The sequence below is a fragment of the Stegodyphus dumicola genome, chromosome 5, assembly GCF_044657685.1.
Source record: "Stegodyphus dumicola isolate Sdum_Otavi_A_Nest chromosome 5, ASM4465768v1".
NCBI lineage: Eukaryota > Metazoa > Arthropoda > Arachnida > Araneae > Eresidae > Stegodyphus > Stegodyphus dumicola.
In genome coordinates this window covers 222,200,143-222,223,502 of record NC_140772.1, presented here as the reverse complement: position 1 = coordinate 222,223,502, position 23,360 = coordinate 222,200,143, and the positions used below count along the sequence as shown (strand labels likewise).

The following is a 23,360-nucleotide window of genomic DNA, read 5'->3' as shown; positions in this document are numbered from 1 at the left end:
TGTTTTGATATCTATTTCATACTTTGCTGATTAACAAACTCAACGATTTCAAAGCGAGCAAGGCAGCACTGTACGGAATAAAATTTTTATGTAAATATTTGTGACCCAAATACTCTCAAAACGTGTATGTGCGTGCAAATAAGTAAATAAATAAATATTAAAAACCATCGGGCGTAATATAAAATCTGAAAGCTTTCATTTTTTTAAAAGGTTTTAAGTTCTTTCTCAATTCCCAACATTCTTTCAAACGTATAAAACTCTGTATGAAGGATACCAGATATTATGATTAAACCGTAGAAAAATTTACCTCATCTCTCCTGCCCAACTATGAGAATGAAGGTACGATACAATTTGATTAACCTGAGCTGAGTAGTATTTTATCCAATGGGCATCTTATGCATTATTTTACTTATCAAAGTTTTGAACAGTGTTCTAGCGCTCAGAAAATTCGCGTGCGATTCTTGACATAGATGGGCTAAACGCCATCGAAACAGCTTTTTCATATCTTAAATAACTTGAATATCAGTTACCTGCATTTTGATGCTGAGAAGACTGCGATACATTGCCGCAAAGAAGTGAAAAAACTATAAAAAAAATAGAAGGAAAAAAAAAATCTAAAAGCTTTCAAATTTTGTATTACGCCCAAAGGGATTTTTTTTTTATTTTATTTTTTATTTATTTATTTATTTATTTTTTTTTTTCATTTACACACACGTACACGTTTTGAGAACATTTGGGCTAACGCCGCTTTGGGCTCAAAATATTTAAAAAAGCATATCTTTAGAATTTCCGATAGACAATCTCACGCGATGTAGATAATGTTTAATCCGCCGTTCAGTGTTGCCGCCGCTTTGAAATCGGTGAGTTTAGTTAAAAGTTTTACAAAATATGAAACAGATAATAAAATAAATTGCGAATTCCAAATTCGGGCTTCCGGGTGCGCATACTCAGGTGGAGGACTACGTTATTCAAAATTGGATGGCTCTAGGTACCGTCGTTTTTTCACAGTACGAGACATATAATACATTCATGCGGATTCTTCATTATTTAATTTCTTTAAATATAATGCAGGGCGATAGTATTTGGTGGCAACAGTTTGAAAAATGTAACGGATATTTTTTGTGAACTGACGCATAATGCCGGTTTGGGACTAATAGCCTTTCTTTTATTCCGTACAGTCCTTTGGAATGACAAAGAACTGTATACTGCAGTGTTTCTAAACCCATACAGTACGAGGGATGAATGATGAAAATAACTATAGTAGATATTTTTAAAGCAAAGTCAATTTTTTTCAGCAAGATAAAAAATACTCTAAGTTTTGCATTTCTCTTACTAAATATTTTTCCAAGCATACAAAAACAAAATTGAAATTTATATTTTTTTTTTATCTGAAATCTTAGTTAAGTTACTTGTAAGACACTTATCTAGTATCTGCAACACATTTTGATTGATTAAACTTTGTGTAATTCAAGCAAACTGTCATCTAAAATATTAAATTTTCATACTGACATTTATTTCGAATAATTCTAATTCATTAATCATTATATAAGTTACTTTAAAATGAGCTAAAATTAAACAACTTTTAAAATTTTTCTAAGTTTTTCGAGACAACTTTCGAGTCGGGCAAAATTTAAGAATAAATAATAACAATGTATTCTCTGTTATTTTTGAAATTTTAATATAGAAATACATATGTTTTTATGTAAATAATTATTTGTTATTTTATGGCGTTTGATGCTTTTGAAAAGAATTCAAAACACCTTGACATTTGATAACGTTTCGATTTTGATAAAGTTTTTAGCCCTGGAGAAAAATTGATAAAATCGCCATCTTTACTAATTGTAGATGCAGCTGTTTCCATATAAATGTATTCATGAGCGAAGCGATTATTTTTAATGCCGAAATTCGTAATTGAGCTTGTTTATTTCCGGACAAGTGTGAATAAAAAATTAACAAAATTTGTATCTTTAAATCTCTGAATCTTCAAAAATTATTGTAAATTAATCTATTCATAGATTGTTAGATTTTCTGGTGTGTTATTCTTGTTCGTTGTTAGTGACAACGAACTCGGATTTCAAATAACTAAAATTGTGAAAGCTTTCTAACACCGTATTTTCAACAAATGATATAATAATGTGATATAATAATGGTATAATGAAATGTGTTCGTAGGCCACTAGTTTGAGACTACTCCTATAGGGCAGTTGAAGTAGATTCAAAACGATGGAACGAAAAATTCGTGCTTATTCTCTTTTGTTTTTACGTCTGAAAAGGTGTACGTTTTTTTCATTTAGCATATAAAATTATGACCTCGCAAAATAAAATTTCCATGATCAGGTTCGTAACTGGCGAGATAAAGGGAAAGACAGTTTAAGCAATCTTTGGCAATTGTTGTACTTGCGCGGGGTAGGGGAGGGGCTTTAATTTATCTTCCATTCGCCTCACATATGTAGCAGATTCTCAGAGTGTGGCAAAGCATAATATATATTTAATTTTATCTTCATATTTAATCAGTGTGTTTTTGATTTCTTAACCTAGGGATTTAAAAGCAATAAACGCACTTCTTATTGTAGAATCATTAGCTTTTCTTTTAAGGGGGTATGATACGTTAAAAATGGTCAAATCATCGTAAAAATTTTTATTATTTATTTTTAATACTTAAACAATTCTGAATAAGTCACAAAAAACCGCATTGAAAAATATGGATTACTTTTCGAGATATGACGCCAAATGTAGCACTCACTCGTAATTCCTGTAACCATTTAAAGGGACTTCTTTGATTGTTTACATCTGGGCGCTGCTAATGACTTTCATTCTCACTTGCAGGTGTCACTCTCTCTTTTTTTTTTTTTTTTTTTTTAAAGATATTTCTATGTTATCTTTTGGTGAATCAAGCGACAAAATATCTCATAGACGTCATATCATAAGAATGAGATCATCGAAGAAACGTACCAATTCTAAATATTAACATATGCGCCGTAGTATAAAATTAGCACAGCTTCGAGCAGATCAAGCTGAAGAAAAAAAAAGATGGTCCATCATATGGAAGTGGACTTTTTATATATTTAGAAAGTACGCAGATTCTGAGAAAAAATATATTTTTCGTTTATTAGCATTTTAACAATATTTTATTTTCATATTAATACATTAATGCAATTATCTCAGAACTGTTTTTTCAGATTTTGAAAACATTTAAAATGCTAAGGCTTAAATTCTAGCAACATAAAGATGTATTAAATAAAAGTATGCATTTATTTTTTTAATTTTCTTTATGAAAATTTTATAAAAATTTCTTAAAGTTAAAAATTACATTTAAAAAAAATTTTTTGGTGTAAATTTCATATTTATTTTTTTTAAGAAAATAAAATCTTTATCTAAAATTGTAATGCATACTTCTATTTAAATATTATATAAGATTTTGTATATTAATTTTTGTTCAAAAATCTTGAAAAATGAAGAAGTAGGAATTTTAATATTTCTTGAAAATTCATTAAAATTTAATTTTTTTTAAAAGTATGTTAATAATTTTGGTCTTTTGAACTCTTAAGTAGTTATTTTAAATGTGGTCTACAAGGTATAGAAATTTGGTTATAGTTCATGCAAAAATAAAAAAAAAAAAGTTGTGAAGGTATCAGACCCCCTTAAGGAAGAAGAACATGAAAAATGAGCAATGCTTTCGCCAGGACTCGAACCTGGACCTCTTGAATACGCGCCGAGTGTGCTTAACCGTTACAACACGAAAAAATGCTGGAAGAAGCGAGAAAATATGAGAAAGAAAATAGTCTTTATTTTTCAGTTATAAATTAAACAGTCTTTTAGCGACTCCTACCGCTCTGGAAACGACCTCAAAAATGTTATATCCCATTTCAGGCATTTCTAGTTGAGGCTTTTTTTAACAAGCGTCTCCTTTCAGCCTTTATATTCCGAATATGTGACAGTAAAATGTGTATGAAAGGATATTTCGATGGCATTTCAAAGTTTGACTGTTAAATGTTTTATCTAAACATTCAGACAATGTTTAGATAAAACATTTATGTCACATAATGGTGATGTATAGTGCAGGAAACATTTTTTTTAATAATTTGATTTGTAATTCAGTGTTGTTAGCTTGAGATATGACCCCGTCGATTTCTAAAGTATATTCGTAGCTGTAATATCTTTAGTGTTCTATATCTTAAATGAAGGCGAAAGTTGAGAAATCTTGAGGATTGCGCTAACGTTATAGCTAAATTAAAAATGCAATATTCGAGAGACCCATACAAACCACAAGCTGTGCTGCTACCATAGTTTTCTAATAAAACATTCATTATTTTACTAATTGATTTCTGACTAATGTGTGTTTCATCGGTGAGGAGAATGCTGAGCGTTTGCTATACACAGTAGAGAATTTTTGAAGAAGAGTAATTCTTTGAAAACTTGCACTGAGAGTTCAGCTGTGAGGCACTGATGTTCAGCTTATGGTAAACAAAGACACTGTATTGTACATTTATTTTTCTTGTTATAGCCTGACGTTTTCGCTACACAAAAATAACAATTACTTGAATGATCGGTCTCTTGTCAAGTCATAGGTATACCAGATTGAAATGTAGAATGTGCTCCCGTCATCCACACCAGTAAACTTTCGACAGACTGCTTGCAAACTTTGTGAGGAACCCATGATTTATCTTGATCACCAATTTCACTTTAAAATAAGCAAAATAGGCTTGCCTGACACATACACTAATGTTTGCCCAAAGCCGTATTTAGGCCCTAAGCTCTTTGAGATATGGGGCTATTTATAAGTCTATTATGCTATATTTTAATACTATATTTTACTTTTTGGAGGGCCCCCTAAGAAAGTCGGAGCCCTAAGCTGTAGCTTGTATAGCTTAGATGTAAATCCGGCACTGTGTTTGTCCTTTGACTGGGAATGGTGAAATTGCCTCATATAGGGCTGTAAGCACTTATGAACTAGCAGAGGTAGACTTAACCTTTTGCGGCACAGTGTGTCCGATCTGGACACACCTAAAAATTACCTTCTGTACGCACAGAAAAATTGAATGAAAAAGGATTTATAGTTTACTCCGAACCTTCTTTATTTATAGTAGATGGCAGCTCAACACAAACCATTCCATATATTTTTGCCATGTTTAATTTTTTAAGACCCTCAGTTTTCAAAGAAATCCTCCAAATTTTTTTAGGTTATAAAAGGAATTGTTTGAAAAGAAATTATTATGTTATTTTTTGGCTGTATGCTAATCTTATTATTCTGTATTAGTTTCCAATTTTTACCTCGAAATCTTTGCCTAAAATCAAACGGCGAACCCTAGGTGTGCCCAGACCAGGCTCACCGATAATCTAGGATAACTGAGAGTCTGCATTCTTTGTTTCTCCGCGTCTAATCGGTCAGTTCATTGACAACAATGATCGTTTCAGCACTCTTTTCGAAGTTCTATTCAATCAGTGTGCCATTTTGGGCAAACCCACAGAATTAAAACGATAAGTGCTATCTTCACAAAATTTTACTTGTGTACTCCTCTAGGCCTAATTAGACTGCCCCCCCCCCTTTTATTTTTTAAATCAAAACTCCGACTTTAAAAGGTAGCGTGTCGGAAAGGGCTAAGGAAAGATTTCAGTTCATATATAAATGAAAATTAAACACTGCTAACTCTGTGCAGTGGAACCTCGAGATGCGAGTTTAATTCGTTCCAGCATTGAGCTTGCGTAGCGAATTTCTCTTATCTAGAAACGAAGTTTCTCATTGAAAGTAATGGAAATCCAGTTAATCCGTTCCGCATCCTCAAAAATATCAACATAAAAATCATTTTTTCTAATAAATAACACTGGTAAATAATATGACCATTGTTGACCTTTATGATAGCTTCTGACACCGAATCGCCTTTTAACGGTTTCTCGTTAATCCACACTAACAACAGCTTTTCAAGATTTTCTAGGAGTTTTGGACGGTTCTTGGAAGTAACGGTAAATCCTTTGGCCACATCAAGTCATAATAGTCATAATACAGGGAAGACCCAATCCTCCTAGTCCCACTGGACCATATGATTATAAAGGGTCGACCCCTAAGGCCGCATCAAGTGAACTAACTATTCGAGGGAGATCCAATCTGCCTTGTCACACAAACAAACACTTACGCAATCAAACAATCACAGACAAAAACACTCACAGAGAGGCAGTTTCTGTCACATAATAAAACTCGCTTCAAACCATAAAACAACATAAATAACTAAGCACCTCAAAGGTTCATTGGGGAATTCCCAAAAGGAAAAGAACCTGCAGAAGGTTACACCAAGGCCGCACGTAATAAGGTGTTCTATAGTTAAAAATGCAATAGAAAATAATTATAATCTGACAGCAATATTAACTTTAACTTTGCTACTTAAAGCCCCAGTTAGAGCAGAACAAAATAACTACATCAACAAATAAAATAAAATACAAGTACAATAAAATACAGCTACTACAAGTAAAATAAAATCCTCAGCTCACAAATGATCGTTGAATTGATAAAATTATCTTAAAAACATATAAAATAATTTAAAAGCCTATAATTCAATTAAAATATTTAGACTATGGTCTATGATGTTATTACAGAGTGCCTAAACTGTATATATGTGCTGTAAACATATGTTTAAATTAAAAAAAAAAAAAAAAAAAAAACAGACAATACACCATACAATACATACACATGAATAATACATAAAGGAAAAAAAAATTAGACAAAATAATTGAAATATTTAAAGACATAATTTAAACTAATACACCAAATGTCACTCTATTATTGTTTATATAAGACATTGCATATCTAGAGAATCTTTTTAAAGTTTCAATACCTAATGGTTTATCACTAAAGCATTCGATTCTCAAATCCTTTAACAAAGGACAGTGATTGAGAAAATGCTCTGCGTTCCCAACTACATGACAAACGCCACATAAATCTGAATTTTGCAAACCAAACCTAGAGAGGTACGCGGGGAAACGGCCATGTCCAGTCAAGAACTGATTCAGATCTATGTCGCTAATCGGCTTCATTTCGTTTTTAATTTTAATATGCTGCAATAAACCCGCGCACCTCTCAGACTCTTTCCATTGTAATGTCCAGATATTCAAATAAAAATTTTTCATATTTCTAATAGCATAGCTTTTCGAACCGGACGTCTCAAAGAATTCAACTCGTTCATCATAAATGGCTTGTTTTGCCAGCACGTCGGCTCTTTCATTTCCGGTAAAATCAACATGGGCCTTTACCCAATGTAAATAAACATCCATGCGTTGTTTCAACAATTTTAACAAGCACTTAATTTCAAAAATTAGAACATTGGCTGTACGGGCCCAGGACAGAGACTGCAGCATAGACATACGATCAGAGTAAATATGTACAGTATTTACACATCTCAAATTACTCTTAATCCATTGCAAAGCCTTAAGGAGCGCTCAACATTCCGCTTGAAAAACAGAATTGTAACTATTCAACCTGTACATTTTATTTACAATTTCAACACCAAAAAAGTAAATTACGAAAGCTGCACCAAATTGACCGTCCTGTCCCGACCCGTCAGTGTATACGTCTATTTCTCCTATTACAGGAAGAACACAATCAAAGCAAAAGGTACAATACTCTGAGGGATGTACAAAATCTGTAAAAAATCTCACAAACATATGTTTTGTAATTAAAACATCATTATAAAGTTTAAATTCCATTCTCTGAGTTTTAAATAAAAATTTCTCATAATAAAATTTATACATAATAGAAAGAGGCGACGTGCCGGCAAGAACACAGAGCACCTCAGTCGACACTGTGCGAAAGCATCTTGTGATTGCTAGGCACCAACTCCTTTGTATTGAGTCGAGTTTGCTCCTTAGTCTAATCAGTTCCCCCGCTCTGGAACCCCATGCACCAATTCCATAAAGTATCTTTGGAACTATAACACAATTTAATATATCCTTTAACACTTGAGCCTCGTAAGAGAGGGTATCACCGGAGAACGATCGCTTATAATACATTAATATATCCTAGGCCACATCAAGTTTCATAAAAATGCTCTGCGTTCCCAACTACATGACAAACGCCACATCAAGTTTCATAAAAGCCCATAAATCTTCGCCAATTCCTCCACTCTCACACTGCGCTTGTTTTATCTATTATTTGTTTCTTAATTTCAGCGGCCACGGTTTCCTTATTTTTCTTTGAAGCACTATCTGAGGCAACAATCTTCTTGGAAGGCATCGTGAAATAATTATTTTCATGTAAATGTAAGAAACAATTAACTGACAAGCGCGCAAATACGTAGATCAAAGAACACTGGGTTATCTGACGAGGGGTTTTCCCGAGTCGAACCAGATCGGGAAATAGCGCCACGCGTACCAATAGCCTGGCTCAATGCTCGTATTTAGAGACGAATTTTTCGATTATACTTTTCTTGTATGTAGAATTTCACATATATAGAGGTGCTCATATCTCGAGATTCCACTGTTTACAAAAAGGTACTCGAAATGCGCTTCAGAGCGACACGCAACGTCTCATTACATTATCTCAGGCATAAATGCACTAGATAGTCTAGACAAGTCATGGAAGTAAGAAAGGAAGGAGTGGCCAACCGGCACTAGAAGTGAAGCACTGCTTCGAAGCTTCGGTCACCATATGGGGTGTTCTTTGTTTACATTCAGAAGCTCGCTTGACAGTGTTCTGATAGTATTTCGACACACGACAGTTCCATACAAATCGAAAAAGGGACACTTTCAACATGAAAGAAACATTCATAGTGTGATAGATAATAGCAATTTGTATAGTTTAGTGACATTTACGCAAAAATCACATCTTGGTTATTTTTCGATAACTAACAACAGCGATTTTGAGTATGAATTTGTTTTATAAAATTCTAAGCTGTTCAACTACAAAAATATAAATTTTAACAAAAATGTTATGCTTAAAGAATGAAAAATACCTTACGATAACCTTTAAAATTGTATGCGTCTTTCGATACCCTTGGTAGAGTATTCGCTACTTTTATTTTATGTTCCAAACGCCAAAATGTTTTAAATAAAATAATTTTTTTTTCACATCCATATATTATTGTAACATGTACCTTTTAAAATTTTTTAGAGGAGAGGCTTTACTGCTGCTCATTTTAAACTCATCATTTTAATTTTATATATCTGAAAAATAATCCCTTTGGGCTTACACGTTTTACTTATTTGGGTTAATTAAAAATAAAATATAGTGAATGCACAGACATTAGATTTGCACATGCCAGAAATGAAAAATTTGAAATATGTATGGGTATTTATGCATGTGCTTGCAAAAAGCATGTATCTGCCTTTAACAAAATATGTAAATAGTTATTTAATTATTTATAAATGTATTTGAAATGAAGGATTTATTCATTCATAAATAACTGTGAAGAAATCTAATTATTAAATGCATCTAAATTTATAATGATTATAAATGTTATCTAAATATATAATAACCTTAATATTGAATTGTAAACATAAATTGAAATCTTGTTGACAAATGCGTTATAAAACTATTTAAGCAAGAATTGTTCGTATTGGAAAGCAATCTGTTAAAAGATATTGTAAAGCAAATGCTATGAGATGCGCACTTAAGAAAGTAATAAAGAGTTTTGGAATATGTATTGTTGAAAAAAAATCTGATAAGTATAATTAAAAGAATTATTCCCCTTACATTTTATAATAATTCAGTTACAAGTTTTAAAAAAATCCTTATTTTATTCCCTTTCAGAAATGTTCAGAGAAAGTTAAGTACTATTTAAAATATTTCGCTAATTTCTAATAATTCTCTAATTTAAAATGAATCGAATAGAGCATTAATTATAAATTGACTTATATTTTTCGATTTAAAAGATGCCTCATAAGCCAAAAAATCATGTCATATTTAAGAAAGTATTTTAGGAAGAAGCTCTATAAATAGAAAAGTAATAATGCATAATATTAATATTAATAATACAATAAACTTTGATCTTAATTTTTGTACCTTAACCGAAGAAAATCGAATTACCTGAACTAATGTAATTAACGAAAACTTGTGAAAATATTTCATTCAAATTAAACCATTCTGAGAAAACTGTTCTGCGAAAAGTATAGCATTTAATTCCGTTCGGAATGAAATGTTGTTTAAAAATATGTTGTTTTCATATACTTAGGACTCTGAAGTGTTGTAGAAAAAGAAAATATATACATTTATATGCATATTTACGACGTAATTACAAAATATTTACATCCGATCGCGTCAAAACCCATTGAACTTAATGGTAAATGACCCAATGTTTTGGTCACCTCGTAGGGATCGCCGGTGCTTCAGAGTAGGTTACGGGAGAAATCTGTTTAGGGCTACTCCATCTTACTTCCTACCTCCATGAGACAAGTATACACCTGTCGATGGTTTCTTACGGCTGTCATTTGCTGAGCGATAATCGGAGATTGTATGTCAGCCAATAGTATTCCCTACGATTCGCCCTCGATGCTTCGGAGACTGGTCACTTTCACATAACGTGTATCCATGAACGTGTAGGAGGGGAAAAAAACTTGACGTGGTAACTAACTATAGTTTTGAAATCAGCATCCTTATTTAACGCTGAAATTCCCCAAAATCGAACTGAACAGAAATTGTATAACAAATGGTTCCCTTTTGTTATGTTTATTTGCTTAATTCAGTATGACAGTCGTACGAGAGCTGTTTCCCTAAGGAGAGGGATGCCTTCGAAATGGGATTTCTAAAGGATACAAACTTGTATTTATATTTGATGTTAGGAAAATAAGGAAAACACCTATGCTGTCAAATCATTCGCCAGTATTCGATTTCAGATTAATCCCTGTATTAAGCATGCGGATTTTTATGTGTATTCAAAGTTTTTGATTACAAGGCTTTAATTACCTTTCCTTTTCTCGTAGTATTAAATTTCACAAAGGCATACAAAAAATTTACATAGATTTGCGTAAAGAGGCTATTAAATCCAACTCTCAAGAGAGGGTTTTAGATTATAATGATTTTTCATTCGGTGCTTTGATAAGTTTGAAATTTTTATTAGGTAATGAAAAATTAGGTACTTACGTGTTATCGCAACCACCTTGACGCAGTTACGGAAGAAAAGGAAAATTGCTTTTAATGAAAAAAATTATGCATTACACTCATTGCATATTCTAGTACGTTTCAACTGTATATTTATTCCAAAAGAAGTTAATAAAACTGGATACAAAGAGCTCTTTGTTTTTGTTGTGATGGAAATTTGTTAGCGATCGTTTTGAGAAGGAGTTCGAAGCATTTTTCCTTTAGCGATTTTGCTTCAAAATAATGCATTCCTGCAGAAATTTCACCTCTCTTTCTTCAATTATAGAAAAGTCCTGAAACTGAATATATTTGTCATGTGCACGGTTGCCTGAATGATTATTATGCGCGTAGTTTACCAGAGTTTGGCATATTCTGAATCTTTGGCGGTTTCTACTAAGGTGGTTGTAAATAATACGTAAGTACCGAAATTATGCGAAATAATATGTCAAAAATTTTATAAAGTATGTGATTTATGACTTTGTCCCATTTAAGTATTAAATCATTGATCATTAATGGAGCTTTTATTTTTCAAATGTATTTTTAAGATTTTGCAACAAATTTCGCGCCGCTCGTAGCCATTCACCTGAGGCAAGTGTCGCATTTGCCACACCCTTCCCCCTTCCCCCGGCTCTGTACCTAAACATTCGTTTTGATAATCATGATAGCATTATTTAAAACTACCGCTGCCCAAATACACGGAAATCATTACTGCAATTATCAGAATAGTTCTAATTTCGCTCAAATTAGAATATATTTTATGTTATTTTATTCTCAGTTCTCATTAAGGAAAGGCGACGACTCGCCAACACAGAATCTTCGACGTAACACACACACTTAGTTCGTATTTACAACAAAACGTAAATACGAACTTCAACTGTAAGTTATAAATGGTTAAATATGCAGGTAGATACCCTTAGTCATTGTAATGTAATGAGTAGTAGATTGATCTTCTAAAGTAATGTTTTTTATATATTCAAAAAGTTCTAGGACATCTTTCGTGTAATATTCATTTTGCCGAATCCCTAACACCTTAAACTCTTGGGCTATTTTTATTTATTTTTAGCCCAAAAGGGCTACTAATTTCGTTCTGGCATTTTGCGTCGGTTCACTTTTCAAATTGTTGCCACTAAATATTAGAGCCCTGTATTATATTTAAAGAAATTAAATAGTGAAGAATCTGCATAAATGTATGTATGTTTCTCGCATTGTGGTAAAACAACGTACTTCTAGCCATCTAATTTTGAATAACGTACATCTCCACTCGAATATAGGCATTTGGAAGCCCAAATTTGTAATTAATTTTATAATCTCTTTCATATTTTGTAAAGCATTTATGAGTTTTTGATTAAGAAACTAAACGATTTCAAAAGCGAGCAATAGCAACACTTCCAGCGCTCGAGTCTGTGTATTGGAAATTCTAAAGATATGCTCTTTTAAAATTATTTTGTGGTATTGCTGTTGAACTGAATTTTATGGTTTAAATGCGAATAACATGATATTTAATAAATAAAGGTAACACACAAAACGTTAAAAAAAGGCTCGTTTAAGCGTAATATAAAATCTAAAAGTTTTCAGAATTTTTTTTTTTTTTTTTTAATAAAATCAAATACCTAATTTTAGTTTGAACACGTTCGGTCCCCAAGCGTCCGCGGACGGCAGTTTAAAAAATTGTTGTTCGACAGTCATGTGACCAAGTATTGAATAACAAGTCTTATCAAAAGAGGCCTGGATAGTTTAATCTAATATCTAAATGATTTCTCTGAAATTAAACATGCTTTTTGATCTTCGTCATTATGTATGTTACTAGAAGATTATTTAAGCATTGTAAATAATATGAGCATTTGAAAATGTTTTGCACAAATCCTTTAAATATGTGTTTATTCATTGTATGACGTTGCAGTCGTAAGTCGTGTTTTGAATCTTAAAAATATATCCATTACATTCGGTGATATTGCGTTATCATGGACTTTATTCTCTAATCTGGATTCGTAGAAAAATACCGGCGGAGCAGTTAAGATTTTGGAATCTTCTTTACTGATTCCACTTAGAACATTGTCATCGCGTGCTTTGTCGTTATCCAAATAATCCATTCCAATCAAATATAATTGAGAGATTCTAGTTTTGCGTTATGCCTTTTGAATGAATAAACAGGCGGCCCTGTTTCTGAAGATTTATTGGCCTTAATAGAGTTGTACAGAATTAAGGATTTATCTGCGAGCTGGATCAAAGCACTGTCTGTTTACCGCGTGTTTGTGTTTGGGCAGTTGAGTGATCTGTTTGCATGAAATTTAGCTTCTTCCACCTCTTACACTAATTCTTCTTTCACTTTTCCCAAATTTGTTTCAAAAGGTTAGCCTGGTATAGTCTTCTCTTAGTTAAAGGCCTTCCTGTTAGATGGTTCATTCCTGAAAAGATCGTTTAAATGTACAAGAAATACTGTCCTGCCTTAGAAACAAGAAATAGGCAGGTATGAGAGCTTATGGCACTTTTACTTCATTGTGGGCATACGTAAGAGACTGTGATTCAAAACTAACTCAGTTTCTCATTTTAGTCATTGTTTCCTCAAAATCTGGAACAACACAAGCAAGAATTATTTTAAAGGTTCTTTGATGCTTTCCATGAGTCTTTTATAAAACCCACCCCACCAACGCGCGTGAGGCACTATATATTGCCAAGTTATGCCGTTTATTGATATAAAATCCTTTAATTTTAAATCTACTATAATTTTTGCAAATTCTTACAGAATTTCATTAGTGGCTGTGAAGCTCTTAGCACTGTCAGAACTTCACAATTTTCTCTCCTAGTGAAAAATCTCTTCAACGATAAAATTAAACTTTTTATTGACATTTTTTAATTATTCAATGTGCGCAGTTGTAATCATGCTACGCGTAAACAATGCTATGTAAGCCTTTTGAGGTCTATCTTTTCCTGATTTTATTAAAACCGAGCCAGTAAAAAATCAATGCCAGTTATAATAAAAGGCGGGTTTTACACTTATTTTTAGACAATTGACTAGTTATTTGTTTGACTGGGGGTTTCAAAATATATTTTCGACAAATTAAACATTTACCTAATACTCTTTTTACGAATTCTCTACCTCGTGGAATCCCAAATCTAGACCTAATTTTGCGGCGTAAGTGGGGATAAAATATTTTAGTTTTTGCTCGATTTATGAATATTACGCTATTTTCAGAAGTCAAACAACAAAAATCAGCGTTATATTTTCAAGTTTTCACAGGACTAGTTTCGATGGTTTTACCGAACCACCATCCTCAGCTGCAAAAGCGCAATATAACGCTAATTTTTGTTGTTTGACTTCTGAATTAGTATTTTTTCGGCGTGTTATTGCGTCTTAATTATGCTATTTTTTAATGTCTATTTTATTACCGAAGGCTTGAATTTGGATCAGGTATTCTATATTATATAAAAAATTAGCCCGTTTCGGGAAAAATCCGTTTCAACATATTGGTATCCCCCCCCCAAAAAAAACGAGTTGATTATGCTTTTTTGGGAGGGGGTAATCACGTTTGAACCTCCCTGGCTTGGAGTCTACGTGTAGCATTCTTTGGTATTTACTTAGACTTCAAGCATGCGCAACTCTATACTTCATGGCATTCTTGTTGCGTATCATCGAATGTTTCCGTTAATAATCCATGTCTGGTATTTGCTTCCTGCCAGTATATATATATAAGCAACAATCTGTGTGTTAAACGAAAAGGTAAACGTGTAAACTTAACTATTTTACTAAACTGTAAAAATTTACCTGTGTGAACTATTTATCATTGAGTAAAGTAATCGACCCCTCGTGTGGCAATCATGCTTCAGATATTTTTTTTTAGCGTTCATAATTTAGAATTCACTTTTTTAAAACTAATGTAAATTTAGTATTTGAGATCATTAAGTGAATTACCGTTTACTCAGATGAAAAATTTTTTATATACGAGTAAATTTGCTAAGATAAAGCTTTCATTCAGGCCTGCTTGAGAAACACGTAAATGTAATGTTAGAGTTAAAAAGGGCTTGAGTCAGGAAGGTTAGTGGTTTTGAAGATATTAGAGGGGATAAGGCAGGCATGGCAGACAAAAACAGAAAAAAAAAAAAAAAAAGATTTTCCTGAAAGGCAATCAGCACGTTTTTGCTAACAGATCAGTTTTCATCTGGACATGCCGGTTTTTAGATTCATGTCCCGGACTCTGTAAAAATTGTGAGTTTCTGATGAAATAAAATAAATTTTCAAATATTATAGATAATTATAATCGTAAATAAACGTAATTATCTCAGAAGCAGACAAAACGGCTTATTTTAGAATAAATTAATCAGTTCAGTATTTTTGATAAATAACAAATAAATAAAAAAAATCTAATAACAAAAATAATAAAATTAAAAAAAAAAATTTCCTCTTTTTCTTACTAAAAATGTTTAAAAGTTAATTTTTTAATTTTTCTAAACATCCTAATTAAGTTATCAGGGTTAGCAATTTTGGAAAGGTGGCAACAGCATTATTCCAGCATTATTTACTGAAGAAGCAATAGACAATGAATTGTATTTATTTGATTACTTATTCATTAATATTCATTCACTGCTCCAGATTTTCTTTAAAATATCCATTATAAACTCATTGAATGTTAACAAAAAGGTGAGGTATTTTTTTTTGGGGGGGGGGAATAGTTCTTTGATAAATTGAAGAAATATTTTACATTTAATGAACCAGCCAAGAAAAATAATTAATGTATTCATATTTCCTTTAATTAGAAAAATTTGTAAAAATATTCTGTTTTTCTTATTGCAAAGTAGTACTTTCTTAAAATCATTTTTTCTCATTGATTCTGCATAATGTATCTTTTTAAGTATTGTTGAATTTTTAATTTTGCTTAAATGAAGATTTTTGATTTAGTGCATTGTGTCTAAAAATTATTGCACACATCTCAAAGTGATAAAGATTTAAAAGTATTTAAGATGGAAGTAAAATGTATTTAATTTGTTTCTAGAGATGATAAATTGATGAGCTATTAAGTTCACAGTTTCACTATGAGAGTGTATTTTCTTTTACCACATCTAAATAGTGTTCAGCTCTATTCCAAGTTTTTTTTTTTTTTTTTTTTTTTTGAGTAATTAAGAAAGCCTAGTATTTTTAGCAGATTTACTGGAGCAATAATAGTGATACTTAGAATAAAGCTCTTTCAAGTTGGTTACAGGCATCTAGAATGCAAAATCTTGGTATTTCTCTATAAGAGGGAAAATCCAGTGGAGTTAAATTCGGCAAGCAATGAAAGAAATGCACATTAAGACAGATTTAGATGAAGAAGTTCCAGCATGCTAGATAACAATGTTAGGTTAATGTCTTGCTGTGGGCAATGCTTTAAAATTATCTAGCATATCCTTACAAGTGTCGCTGTTTATTCAGTTTACAAAAAAAGAGAACTTCCTAGTAACCTTTCTGTTGTGATAAGCTACACCAGACATTAATTTCAGGAGAATTATGTTCATGTTCCAGAACAGTGAAAGGTAACAAAATGCCAGTTGAGTATACCTATTACATGAAATGTGCTCTCATAATTGAAAGTAACAGTATAATAAAATGGTCTCATTTGCAACAATTTCATCTGATAATATCAATCTAGATGCATCTTCTGTGCTAGTTGCAAATCTAAAGTTTGAAACTCTTGTGTAGGATACTGTCAGCTAAGAAACAATAAATGCCCAATTTTCTTCTTGGGGTATGAAGAGATTTCTTAGTATCTCAGACAGATCTTTCTGGAACATGTGTACCAGTTAGAGTGTTATGCATTATACTGCCTATATCTTCAAATAGTTACATCCATTGTTTACTTGAATTTTTTACTTTGCATATAATATTCTATTTTAATTTTAGCAACAGATTTAAACGTAGCAAATTATAACACACATGTGTTTTTTTCTATTTTTTCAGATTTTGTCTAGTAATAAGGTCTTCTCATATATAATGTAGGTAGTGCCATTTGTTGGATATGGTAAAAAAACTGTGATTTCTACTAATAATATGCTATCTCTGTCTCTCTCTCTTCTGTGTTTAATAACTTTATTTCATGTCAACTTTCACTTATGTTTAGTAATTTTTGGACATCCTGTATATCACTTTATAAAATTGCATTGTGTCAACATGTGTCTGTGAAGTTGTTGCTATCTATAGAAATTAGAACATTAATCTTGTAATGCGCTCAACCAAGTTAACTTGGGCACACCAAACCAAATTATTTTTGCTCACCCAAGTAAATACACTCTTTTTAACGCACCACGATGCACCGAGAAGATATAAAGCAAATTGGACACAAATTGATATACATACAGGTTTCAAAGGAAAATGCAAAATTTTTCATTTTGGCTGCCAATGAATGAACAGTTGTCGCTACAGTACATCTGATCTGCGCAACAGGCAGGATATTTAAGAGGAGAAATTAAGATTCCAGGTCATAAATTCTTCACGAATTTTATTCCATGTACTCTGGTAGACAGTAACTATGCCTCGCATACAGGTGCGTGAACGAAGTGCACAGATGTCAGAATTTGAGAGAGGTCATGTAGTTGGGTTCAAAGAAGCCAGTTGGTCTTATCGCCGAATAGCTCGACGTTTGAGCAGGAGCAATGCCACTATTAGACGATGTTGGCAGGATTGGGGGAACCATGGCCACACACAGCATCTAGAAGGAAGCGGTAGGCCTAGAGAAACGACAGAACGTGAAGACCGAGCAATCGTCAGAGCGGCACTTACAGCCCCAGATGCATCATTATTATCAATTGTACATGTAACTAGTTCTTCAGTGACCACAAGAACCATTCATAGATGTCTCACAGAAAGGGAGCTGAGGTCACGGCGCCCCTTGCACCGACTACCATTGACCTCTGTACAACATCAAGCCTGTTTGCAGTGGTGTTGTGCTCATTCAAAATGGAATGTCACTGACTGGAGTACAATAGTCTTCAGTGATGGGTCCTGCTTTGAACTAAGCCCCGATGACCAGCGAAGTCGAGTCTGGAGACGCCCCGGACAGCAGTGGGATACCAACCTGACTGACTTCCAGCAGGCAGGCCGACAACCAGGAGTGATGGTCTGGGGTGCCATTTCATTTCATAGTAGGACCCCTTTGGTTGTCATCCATTGCAACCTTACAACACAGCAGTATGTCGACGAAGTTCTAAGGCACATTGTGATGCCCTTCATGTCACGTCTCCCTGGGCTTACGAGACATATTTCTACTGCTTGCCTTAGTGCTTTTTGAACATTACCTTGGCCAGCAAGGTCGCCGGATCTCTCTCCTATTGAGCACGTTTGGAGCATTATGGGCCAGGCCCTCCAACCAGCTTGGGATGTTGACGATCTAATGCGCCATTTGGACAGAATTTGGCATGATATCCCTCAGGAGGACATCTGCAACCTCTATCAATGGATGCTAAGCTGAATAACTGCTTCCATGAGGGCCAGAGGTGGACAAACGCATTACTGACTTTTTCACTTTGTGAAGCTGTATCACTTCAATAAATCATCGAATTTTTCTCAAACTGTAATCATTTGTTCTTTTATATATGTACATGACTTCTACCGATGGTTCTAACTCCTTCTTGGTGCGTCGCTTTTTTGGTCTAAGAGTGTACATTCAAGATTTTTATTTCCAGGTATGAATACAACATGTTATATCCATTACAGTTTTGAGTTAAAATAAAGAATAAAAAAAATTAAAAAATAGGCAGGAATCATTCCTGAATTTTTATTGGTATATTAAGGGGGCTACAGTGCCGATCCTAGACCGTCGGCCACCCATGTGCAAATTAAAATTGGCTAATCTTTTTTACAGAAATATAATGTTTTATAATCATTTTGTCACCTTTAAATTTGTCTGCCCACATATTGTGCACTATCTTGCCTTTCGCTAGGATCGGCCCTGAGGGACTAATAATATTGAAAGAAGTGTTTTGGAGGGTGGAGAAGAGGGTTAACTTAAAAAAAAAACTAGCATTTTAAGGTCAAAGTTTGGTTCTAGAAATATTATTAAGGTAACAGTGTCTTAATATTTAAATGCTGAATTAAATTATGTCAAATAATGATTATTGGAGGAAATCAGCGTAATATCAGTGCAAATATTTACATTTCTGCAACTGAAGAAGAAGGTTCATTATTTAAACCTTCGAAAGTAGTCCTGCAAATTTATGAACATTATGCTGATTCTTGTTGCTTTAACTCCTGAAATAATTTAAATGTTCTTTTGCTAATCTAATTTAAAAACTACATAATGACTTTTCAAATTATTTATTGATTTACTTCACACGCTGAACTATTTTCTAGGCATTTGATAGGCTAAACATATTGTTCAGTTCTCTTCTTCCCAATTAATGCTAGTTTTGTGATTTTGCAAACTGGGATATTATAGAAAAAATTATGTAGTAAATGTAAAGTTTGTATTAAAAAATTGTATTGTAAAAGTTGTATTATTTATTGTATTAAATGTATAGTCTTTATAATGTCTCGTATATATAATAATAATAAATCATGATTTTTCAATCTTATTTTTTTTTTTATTCTTTTCAGGTTCTTTTTATAATATGTGACCTGAAGATGACTAAGATCTATGGCTGAAGATGTTCAATTAATTTCATATAGGAAATGAAAGATACACCCTTAAAAACTAGTCCTGTTCCCCTGATGCCGAAATCCAAAATTGGCATCAAAAAAGAAAAAATGGCTGCTAAAAAGATAAAGGAGCTGAAGACTCCAGTTTTAAAAGCCAGTAGCAGTAAAAAGGTCAGTTTGAAAAGTCCTGGTAAGAAATGTAGTAATAGTAAGGAAGTTGAAGATCCACCCAAAAGAAAACGAGGTAGACCAAGAAATGAAGATAGGATACAAAATAAAAAGAAAGTTAGTGACCCCAAACCTGCTAAGAAAACTGATGAAGTTGCTACTTGTAGAAAGAGAAAGCTTCCTCAGAATGTTGTAAAAACTGAAAAGGAATTTATTAACCCACCTCCTAAGAAACCAAAGAGTAATGAAACAAACTGCAACATGAATGGCAGTATTAAAATGCCTGTTTCTCCTGTACATAAGCCTTGCATTCAGAAAGGAGAATCACCAACTGTTGTAGAACATACTATCACAAATAGTAATGGTAATATTCATTGTAAAAAAACTTTAACGTTTGGTACAAAAAAGCCTATTGTAAGTTCAATTACAAAAAATTCTTTGTTTCCTACAACAACAAAAAGGGAAATGGTGAATGGGAATGGCTGGGTGAAACAGTGCAAAAATCAACTTACAAAAAATAATAAAAGTATCCCTAAAAAGATCACTGAAGTAAGTACTCTTCCCAAAGAATGTACAAAAGAAATAAAGGTAGAAAAGGTGAATAATATTATAACTCCTTACCAGGAGCCTATAAAGTCTCATCCACAAAGAATGGCTAGTCTTGATGCTTTAGCTAAAATGCATGTAATTTGTACAACAGATCGGAAACCAATAGAACATCATCCTAAAACTACTTCTGTTATAACTGTATGTTCTCAGCCATTCAGTCATCAAAAATCATTAACACAGTGTCATGAAAGTATACGTTTTGATGTTAAAAAAGAAAGTAAAGATTGTAAGGGAAATATTGTGCATAAGCAGATCAATTATGTGAAAGAGAAACAACAAGTTTTTGTATCTCATTCTGTTGAACAGTCTTCTGTCTTGGAGCACAAAGAACAAAGTAAAGCATTAAGTTCTAAATCTCAGCTGGAAAAGGATAAAAAGAAAAAAATGAAACCATCACAGAACTCATCACCAGAATCTACAGAAACAGGTAAAAGTGCAAAGCTCAGGAAAAATGTTTCAAATAATTTAAAGTTTTTAGAAATCTTGCCAAAGAAAGGTGGAGCAAGCAAGTCTAAATCTTCAAAAGACAAGGAAGATGATAAGAAAAGCACGAATAATAAAAACAAAACTCCAAAGATAGTTAAAAAAACTTTCAAAGACAAACAAGATAATAAAGGGAACAATAAAGCTAAAAAAGTTGAACAAACTAAGTCAGAAGTCAAGGTCAAAGAAACTATTAGAATGCAGAAAACTTGCACATATCAGTCTGTTACAACTGTTAATAGCCATGGTACTACAGATTCTGTATGTGTGCCTGTTAGTCATGTTGGTATGACTACAAATTTTTCTAAAACTAAGAAAACAGTTGTGACTGATGAAGAATGCAAGAACAAAATTAATTATTCTAGTGGAAGTGTTATTAATAACACTTACTGTTTAACTTCTGAAAGTCCGTGTTCTGTCTCTCATCGTGCTGACTGTTGTAAGTTCCATTCACATACTACACCTCAGCTTATTCCTTTTGCCCATGTACAGACATGTCCAATAGGGCACAGTATGTCAAGAACTTCTGGTTCATCCTCATCTTCATCATCTCACTGTGATGGAAACAGTGCAGTGCACAGGTTTAGCCAACCACCTGTTGTCTACTCTCCGTCATCTAGTGATTATGGTTTGTATATAATATTTCTTTTTATTATTTTATTTGTTAAAAGAAGTTTTAATTTTTAGTTCTTAATTTTAAATTTGGTGTTCTAGTAAGGAGTTCTGCAGCTTTTTTACTAATTTTAACAGTTTCCTCGTCCCCTGTAGAGTTAAATTGGGAGACATAGCCATAAGTTTTGTTCTTTGATTAAGTTGCATATTCATTTCTGTTTGTCTGAATTTTTTTTTAATGTAATAAAATGATTTATGCTATTGGTTACTTGACTGCTCCCTTCTCTCTCACCATTTGTCATGTTTGCCACTTTGGTATAGTTAGAGAGGAAATGCTATGATCACTAGGGGGTTCAAGGAATATGCTTGTTTGGTTTACATACATGCTTTCTGTAATAAATAAATATTTTTTCCTCTATGCATCACTTTTGATATCTGAAGTCAAGTTATTATCAACTTGTATTGTTTATTTATTCATTTATTCTCCCCCCTTTATCAAGAAATTTAAAAGAAGTCGTAAGTGATCAGAATCAACTCCTTTCAATAGGTAATAAATAATAATATGTTATTTCTTTTTATGAAATGAACTATACTGCTCAAAGCAACTTTGCTTTAATAACTGTTATGGTTTCCCCTGATCGAAAGCAATGTTGCACACCTGAGAGGCATAGAATCAGTGAATTTATCAAAGGAAAACTGGGTATTCTTTTTCACCCTTGTAGAGTAGCAGTTTCCAGCTACTGAACTGTTTCTGTCGGCAATAAACAACTAGCAAACCTTCTATCTAGAATACCCCAAACATATTCAGTTAGGTTTCGTGCTTTAAAAACATGCTGCTCAAGCCATTTGGATGATTCCTTTGTTGAAAAGGAATAGCTGGGTATGGTGTAACTCAGCTTTATTATCCATGTGAATGAATTCATCAATGATTGCTGCAGCATAAGGGACCACAAAAGGTCTGAAGATCTCATCTCAGTATAATCAAACCATTAATAACCCATTTCTGATGATATGCATGATGATATGGCCATTACTTGAGATGCCAACTAAGCCCATCATTCCTTCTTCTCCAAATTAAACACTTTCATTTGTAAGTGAAAGACTCTTTAAGGTGCCATATTCTCTTCGAATGGGTAAGCCAACTATTTTCATACTAGATGCTTAAAGCTTACTCATTTGAACACTTAAAGTAGACTCATCTGCGGAAACAAAAATACTCCATTAATTTTGTTTCCATCTGAGAATACTTTTATGTCCATCCTCTGTGGGCAGCATGGTGAGCCACTGTTAAAGAAGGATAGTGTTAAATATCAATCCTGATTTTATATTGCATACTTGCGACCTTCTGGTATTCACCTGACATTTTCAGTGTCCATGCACTTACACCATACTTAAAAATTTTGCTACATAGAAACTCCAAAATCTCCTGCTACAATCATATTGCATTTAGTCTGCTTCAAAATGTGTGATGGCTACCAGATTTTTAAAATACATTGCTCAAAACACTTAGGGGTGTAAACTGTTGTTGAAGCATCGCATTCAGTATACAAAGCATTCAATGCATGTTGTTTTTAATCTTCTGTGTTAAAATGCCACATGTTACTTCCCACTTCTTATCAAAACTGCATAATATTTGACATCACAGCTAAAATTTACAAAGTTTGTAAATGAAATAATTTTCTTTTTAATCTCTCTCTCTCTCTTTTTTCAAGGTCATTTATATGATTGTTATGCCTTTAATTGCTTCAAACAGTGTATTTTAAAATTCAGTTGCATTCTAGTTGTAACTGAAATAAATGATAAATTATTATGCAAACTTAATTTT

At 32.8% G+C, this 23,360-nt stretch overlaps 1 protein-coding gene across 7 annotated transcripts in view; it reads left to right on the top strand.

Annotated features, from left to right (window-relative positions):
* Positions 1 to 23,360, top strand: part of LOC118183348 (uncharacterized) — a 384,570-nt gene that overhangs the window by 339,514 nt on the left and 21,696 nt on the right. For all 7 annotated transcript variants that reach the window (XM_085817694.1, XM_085817695.1, XM_085817696.1 and 4 more), the window contains one exon: positions 19,622 to 21,551. In XM_085817694.1, coding sequence (XP_085673820.1) covers positions 19,697 to 21,551 — 1,855 coding nt within the window. In that variant the 5' untranslated portion in view covers positions 19,622 to 19,696. The remainder of the gene's footprint in view (positions 1 to 19,621; positions 21,552 to 23,360) is intronic.